The sequence below is a fragment of the Manihot esculenta genome, chromosome 16 (assembly GCF_001659605.2).
Source record: "Manihot esculenta cultivar AM560-2 chromosome 16, M.esculenta_v8, whole genome shotgun sequence".
Classification (NCBI taxonomy): domain Eukaryota; kingdom Viridiplantae; phylum Streptophyta; class Magnoliopsida; order Malpighiales; family Euphorbiaceae; genus Manihot; species Manihot esculenta.
The window spans coordinates 5,064,019-5,072,046 of record NC_035176.2 but is presented as its reverse complement, the minus strand read 5'-3'; the positions used below and the strand labels follow the sequence as shown (position 1 = coordinate 5,072,046).

Sequence of the window (8,028 nt, the reverse complement as noted above, 5' to 3'; positions counted from 1 at the left end):
GAATTTAAATTGATAAATTTTCTATATTTACATAAAGAGAGATTTACATTTTAGTCTCTGGGTATTGCCATTATTAACAAGTCAGTCTTTGCATTTTTAAAAACTTATTAAAACGTCATTAACTTTCTCTCCGTTAGCAAAATAGTCCTTCTGTCATCCTTTCCGTTAAAAATAAATAAAGGATGAGAGATAAAATTTTTAAAATCTAATTTTGCCCTTAAATAAAACCTCTTATTTAGTTATTGGATATTGCTATTATTAATAAGTCAGTCCCTATTTTTTCAAAAATCTATTAAAACGTCCTTATCTTTTTTTATATTTATTGAAATGTTTTTATCATTTCTTTCCGTTAACGAAATAGTCCCTCTTTAAAGAAGAAGAAGAAGAAGAAGGAGGAGAAAAAGAATGGAGTAATTTGATTTTTTGCTATATTTTTAACGGCAGATATAAACAGAATGACTATTTTGTTTGATGAAGAGAAAATATAAAAACGTTTTAATAGATTTCTAAAAATACAGAAACTAACTTGTTAATAATGGTAATATCCCATAATTAAATTATAAATTTCCCTTACATACCATCTTTTGAACTTTATGAAATATATTAAAAGATTACCATTAAATTAAAAATATTATAGAATAAATTAAAAAATTAAAATTATTAGGGTTCCTTTATTGCATTTTGCAGTTTTATAATGTATTTTGTTGCATGTTAAAAATTTTTTTTAAAAAAAATGTGAAGATATAATCCCTGAAAGCAAAATATCCAAATCCAGGGAAAAAGTTATTCTTCAAAAGGCAAATGTCAAGGCTTTAGCTATATCCTTTTAGTTTCTTTATGGTTTAGAATATGAACTGCAACATTCCATTTAGACAAAAATCTCTCTTTATGCCCTTTCATTTGACTCTTTGCAAGCATCCTACCTGTTGTTGGGATCCACCACTAGACTTTTTTAAGCCCTAGAAGCCGTTGACGTGGGGCAATGATGTGGACAAAGAAAAGCTTATCATCAGCTTTTCCACGCCACCTACTGTCTTCATGGCGGCTTTGTCACATTGATAGAGGTCAAGAGCCAAATTTTCTTACACCCTTTAGCCCTTTATATATGTATAAGCCAAGCTCCTTCCTTCTCCGATCAACCCATAGCCCTTCTTCTGCCGACCTTTAACCACTCGCCATCTTTTTTTCATGGCCACCCAAGAAGTGGGTATCAAGCTCTTTGGCACTACTATTACGTTACATGCTAGACAAATCAAAGAAGATCAAAATAATCAAGAAAATCCATCGCCTGAAAAGAGGCCGGAGAAGATCATCTCATGCCCTAGATGTAAGAGCATGGAGACTAAATTTTGTTACTTCAACAACTATAACGTTAACCAGCCTAGGCATTTCTGCAAGGGCTGCCAGAGATACTGGACAGCAGGTGGGGCTCTTCGTAATGTTCCCGTTGGTGCTGGTCGCCGGAAAAATAAGCCGCCTTGCCGTGGTGGACTTGGTGGGTTTCCTGAAGGATGCTTGTATGATGGTTCAGGTGATGTGCATCAGATTGAGCTGGATAGTGGGCTGCTGCTTAAGGAGTGGCTCTTGGTCGCCGACGACGGTTCCCGGCATGTTTACCCCATGAAGCGTCGGAGGAGAAGTTCAGGTTGTCAAACTTCTTGATTTTGACATTTTGTCTTTATCATCATCATGCAGGAGAAGTAAACTTTCAAATCTAATTTATTTAATTACTGTATACAATAAGAAAACTCAATTGACTTTAAAAATATAAAAAAGGACTGATCAGAAATAGTGAATAATTAATTTATTCGGTTGATTTTGTGTATTGCAGATCAACATGAAGCTCAATGAGCACTCATATTTGGATGTTGAGAGATGGAGCTGACCACCGAGATTGATGTAAAATATCAGTAGGTCCAGATCATCATCAGAGGATATGATCCCATTCGATCAAATTTTGAGGCTATGGAGATTCATCTAAAGATGCAGATGAATCTATCAATACCAGCAGATTGAATTGATAGACTCTACCAATTCATTATGATTGTTAATCAAGAAAAAAAAAAAAAGAAAAACTCTCATCAGAACTCCTTTTGTAGATATGATTATGCCTAAAGAAAAATTGATATTGTTACTGGAGCCTTGTAATGCAATTTTTACAGGTCAAAATAAAAATATTAAATATTATAAATATTAAATTTTATTTTTTATTTAAATTGATTTTTAAATTATATTTAAAAAATTAAATAAATTTGATATTTTACTAGATAAAAATGATAGGAAAAATTATTAAATTTTACATTTATATCTTATTTGGTTGAAATTCTATATTTTCAATAAAGTTCACTTTCTAAAATTTATTCCCCTCGGGGTAATTGTAAGTTATTTTTCCTTAGTTGGGATGTGAAATAATAATTAAATAAAATGACAATATTAGCCTTTTGAAAACTTTAAATAATTCCAACTCATATTCAACAGAGAAATATATGTGAGGTTTATTTATTTTTCGTACGAATTTATTATACATTACATTTTAAATTATAAAAAAGAGGTCTACATGTGTATTTTCATAGAGCCTAATATACTTGGCTTCTGTTATTTTACCGAAAATATTTTTTATATTTTTGATATTTAGAGCATTTAAAAAATTATTTAATTAAAAATATTTTTATAATTGAAAATAATAATTTTTAAAAAATAATTTAATTTTTTTTAAAAAATTATTACTAATGCTATATAGTAATTGTTTAAATAAGGCATGATAAAAATTTGATAAAGTACGTACACCTTAATACTCGGTTCAATAAAATCCACTTTCTTTAAAATAGGACGAATCTTAATACAAAATTATTGTTATCGAACATCAGCGTATCCTCAAATTATATTTATAATTGCAAAATTTCTATTTAAAGGCTAAAGATGCCCTATAGCAAGCAGACGACCTATAGCGAGCAGACAACTACATAACCGTTGAATTATCAGAAATATAACATATTCATTTCTACCTCTAGCTGTATAAAACGGAGTATTTCAGAGATAAAAATTCATTATCTCTAACATTACTCAAACTCTACATAATCCATTGTATTTTTCATATTCTTCAAGATACTCACTTAGTATCGGAGTGGTTATCGTGGACACCCACCACCTCACATCTCCTTTCTTATAGATTTCAGTCGTCAGTTACAGTATAGTTTCATTTCGGCCACGACATCAACCATCTAATTTCTGTAATATTAATTACAAACAAAATATTAAAAATCGTCCAAAGTCATTTTAATTATAAATTAATTACTACTTCAAATAATTTATATACGAATATTGATATTAAATTATATATATATATTTTTTAATTTTTAAAATTATATTAAAATAAGCGTAAATCATGTTGAATAATTGTAATAGTTATTTAATTATTGAAATTTTGACAGGTTAAAGAATTTTTCTGCCAACCACGAATAAAATTTAAGAATTTCCATTTTTAATAAGTATTTTATTATCTACTAATTATCTACATTTATATTTAAATAATTATGTGACTACTTTATAAAATATATAATTAACTGAATGTAGAATAGATTACTATATTTTTATTAAGAAAATATTTAAAAGACTAAATTAATTTAAATTACTATAGTTTAATGATAAATGTCAATAATTTCATAATAAGTAAATTAGAAAACTTAATTCGAAATATTTTACTTCCTACATTTAAAGACAAAGCAGCAGTAACGAGAAAGCAACACCGTTTGATATGGGAAAAAGGGAGACCATTTGTGCAATTGTTTAAGTTAAAACTATACGGCACCGTTCCTTTTGAAATGGAAAAGGACTTTAAGTACTCTTTGATTTTGATTTGCTCAAAAGTGGCAGACTCTTAAGTCTCAAGTCTTCTTAAGTTCAAAATTATTCTTTCCCTTTATTTCTTTTTCTCTCCTTTATGTTTATGATAGGAATCAAGAATTTATACCATTAATGCCTTGAAGCTAAAAGGTAAATTATAATCCTATTGATATATCTAAATATTGTCGAGCATTAAGATGTCGACATGTGCACTACCCAGTCCAATTTTCACAACACCCAGAATGGCTTGATCCCTAGAAGATGATTCAAGTTGGGGAATGCATCATCTTGATCTAGTATGTCAACTATCATATTACATATTGAGCTCTCTCTTAAACATTTATGACATCCTTTAAATTTATTCTGATTTATTACATTTTACATTCCCACTTGACCATTAACTTAAGCATCAAAGTACCAATGTTGGGTCTCTAGTGTCTATCCGACTCATTTTTATCTTGTAGACTATCCTAATCACCTTCATTTCCAGTTGAACCATCCATGGAACCAAATCACTTGGTTTAGACATATGACATTATCCTCTTATTTTCTGGATCCACCAATTATAAAGTTGGCATTGCCAGTCTTAACAAATGGAGTCGACTCTAAACAGAAAGTAACAATGATAAAAGAAAATAAAAGGGAGAAAAAAATTCAGGTATATTGGTTGCTTTGTGTTAACTTATATATACAAAACTGGAAAACTACTAAAATAATTTAAAGGTTATTCTCAACAGAATGCTAACTACTTTCATAACTAACTACTCGTTTCCCGCTTAAGTTCCCTTTTGTAATCTGCTGTATGTGGGAGGCGTGACTTTTCAGTTCGACAACAGTTTGATTTTCAGTTCGACATCAGTTCAGTGCTTTCCAGTTCGGCATTGTTCGATGTTTTTCAATTCGGCATTGTTCGATGTTTTTCAATTCGGCACAGCCTTGGGAAAGAGACGCTGGAGCTCATCCTTGTGCATTTTCTTGTACTCACCGTTTCATTAACCCATATTTATTGCGCTACATTTTGTTTACTAGTCATTATTGTAATACCCGGCTAGACCCCGACATCGGAATTCCTATTTTTCCGGTGGAATCTCGGATGTCGGAAACCTCTGAAAGGGTAAAATCATGTTTTTATAAATGTTTTTACATATTTTTAAGGTTTTAAGTAAGAAAGAATTGAGTTTTGAAAAGAAAAAGGATAAAGGAGGAAAATCCAGGTTCGGCCGCCGAACTTGGTGGAGTTGCGGAGGCACTTTTGGCTTCCGAAGGTGGTCTGGCCAGCCACCTATAAAAGGCCCCCTGTCCGAAAATAGGCGAGTTTTCTCTCTCTATTTTCGAGCAAGGTGAGTATCCGCCACTCCTTTGATGATTTTGTGTTTTCTCCTCAAATCCTACAAGTTTTTAACAAGTTTTAGTTTGGTTTTGAAGTTTTTAAGCAAAGATCGAAGTTTGGAAGCTTGGAGACCTCCGGAACCCGTTTTTCCCAAATCTCCAAGTTGGGTCACGTCTTCTCTCGATCTTCAAGAGGTAAGCGTCGATCCTCGCCTCCTTCGATGTCTTAAGTAAGTTTTATGAAGGTTTTATGGGGTAGAAATGCATGTTTAGGTTAGTTGTAAAAATGTTAGTTTAAGGTTAAATGTGTGCTTAAATGAGTTGCCATGTTGTTGTTTGTTGGGGTATAGGATAGTTTGAGACCCCTATATGCTTATGAATGTGTTTATGCATGTTGGGAGTGTTGTGCTTGAGTTTGGAAGGTTTAAGAGGCAAAATGTGCATAAAGGCTGAGTTCTGCCACTTCTGGAAGAACTCAAGTTCGGCAGCCGAAGGCACTTTCGGCCGCCGAACCTGCCTGTGGTGGCATTTTTGGCCGCCTAAGCTTGCCCCCGAAAGTTTGGACTTTCGGCTCTAGAGGGCAGTTTCGGCCGCCGAAGGTGCCGCCGAACATGCATGAGTTTCGGATCTGGAAGGAACCTTCGGCAGCCAAAGGTGCCGCCGAAGGTGCATGGCTTTCGGCTCTGGAGGGACTTTCGGCCGCCGAACCTGCCGCCGAACCTGCCGCCGAAAGTGCCCTGTTCAGCCTTCCTTTGCATGTTTTCTATGATTGTTTTAAGGTGTTTTAGAGGGTTTTTGGGGGGATGTTTAGAGTCATTTTAATGTATGTTTGGTCCCTCATTTGAGTCCACCTGTGTAGGTTCGAACCCGAGGAACCGAGGACCCCAGCTGTGAGATAGCCACTTCAGAGTCTGTTCAGAGTCAGCCTGAGGTGAGTAGAATGGATCTTTATGTTTCAAAGTAAATGAATTTCGAGCATGTTCATGCATCACAAATGCCATGATATATACTAGGTTGTTTGCATTAGAATTCACGAATATGTTACATTGCATACTATGTTGTTGATGTGGATGGATGTTGGATAACCCATTAGCCCTTGATATGATATGATGACTATGATTTGATATGGAAGTTCAGGTGTGGCCTGCACTACGCCCCTGGCACGATGTAAGAGAAAGTCCGGGTGTGGCCTGCACTACGCCCCCGGCATGATTGGATATGTTATGATATGTTATGTGTAAGAGAAAGACCAGGTGTGGCCTGCACTACGCCCCTGGCACCTTTGGAATGTGTAGAGGGCTATTGGTGACAAGTCCATCCTTGATGTGATTTGTTTGTGATGTGATGCATTCCATGAAAGCATATGTTTTAATATACTGTTTTACTATTCTACTCACTGGGCTCTAGTAGCTCACCCCTTTCCCTTAACCCCCAGGTTTGCAGGTTCGGGATAGAACAGGAAGTCAACAAGAGTAAAAGTATATATGTAATAGTTAGTTGTGGACATGAGAATTAATGTAATGTAAATGTAAGATTTTGTAAGATATTGTATTGAGGATTAGTATTGTGCTTGACCCTAGAGTTTATGGTTAATCCCTTTTGATACATGATCTAAGTGTAATGTTTTATTTAATGTGATGTAAACCAAGCTTGATGTATGTGATGTTGACCCAACTAGAGCATTTGATGAGGGCTCTAGTATGGGGTTAGTATGTTTACTGTTATGGTGCATGCACAGGTCAAGCTTAGTGAATGAAAAAGTTTAAGTTTTTATGTAAATGTTTGATTATGTATGGGATTTATCAAGTGTAACAGGTTGCATGCTAGGCTTGCTACGGGTCCCGGCGACCTTAAGTCGATCTGGATCCTAGCGCTGATGTCGGTCCGATTTCGGATCGTTACAATTATTCTTTCATCTCCCCTCAAGCTGAGCATGGGATATTGAAACCATTCCTAACTTGGAGACGAAGGTAGAGAATGGAGGAGATTTGAGGTACTTAGAGAAGATATCTGCTAACTGAAGGCGAGAAGGTAAGTGGAGCGGTTGAATGAAGCCTTTGCTGGTTTGATCACGGACAAGATGTCAGTCTATGTCTAGGTGTTTTGTCCATTCATGAAAGGTCAGGTTTGCTGCTATGTGTAAGGCTGCCTTATTGTCGCAATGTAGTGATATTGGTGTGCGAAGGTGAAGAGAGAAAGTGCGTAGGAGATAGCTGAGCCATTGTAACTCATAGACGGTGGAGTCCATTCTTCTATATTCGGCTTCTGTGGAGGAGCAATTGATAATGCTCTATTTTTTTTGTTTTCTATGAAATGAGGGCTTGCCCTATGAATATACAAAACTCGAATATGGATCGGCGAGTATTAGTGAAGGAGGCCCAGTCAGCATCATAGTATGCGTGAAGGTTAAGTGATGTCTAAGATGGATAAAAGAGACCTCGCTCAGTGGTGCCTTTGAGATAATGTAACACATGTGTTTGCAGCATCCCTGTGTGTTTGATGTGGTTTCTACATAAATTGGCTTAATTGTTGCATGGCAAAAGTAATATCTGGTCGTGAAAGAGTGAGAGCTCATGAATAGTTTTTGAGCATGAGTCCTCAAGGCAGAGGTACTTGTGCAGTTTTGGCATTTGAGAGACTAGTGTCAAGAATAATGTTTGTGATGTATTTCCTCTGATTAATGTACATTCCAGATGCAGAGCCAGCAATTTCCAGGCTAAGAAAAAATTTTCAATGTCCCAAGTTCTTTATTGTGAACTGAGAGTCAAGGTAGCATTTGGTAGTTAGGATCTCTGCTTCAGTGTCTCCAGTAATCAATAATCGTCAACATAGACAACTAAGGCTTGGAAGGAAGAA

General features: G+C 35.0%; 1 protein-coding gene across 2 annotated transcripts; it reads left to right on the top strand.

Moving 5' to 3' along the window:
- Window positions 1-948: 948 nt before the first annotated feature.
- LOC110604127 (dof zinc finger protein DOF1.5) lies at window positions 949-2,198 on the top strand. Of its 2 annotated transcripts, none has more exons than XM_043952113.1 (2): window positions 949-1,700; window positions 1,832-2,198. In XM_043952113.1, exon 1 carries the CDS (start codon window positions 1,189-1,191, stop codon window positions 1,660-1,662), a length of 474 nt encoding a protein of 157 aa, XP_043808048.1. In that variant the 5' UTR covers window positions 949-1,188; the 3' UTR covers window positions 1,663-1,700; window positions 1,832-2,198. The 2 variants fall into 2 exon arrangements, with proteins under 2 accessions (XP_043808048.1, XP_021597928.1); XM_021742236.2 differs by having other exon boundaries at window positions 960-1,645.
- Window positions 2,199-8,028: the final 5,830 nt, after the last annotated feature.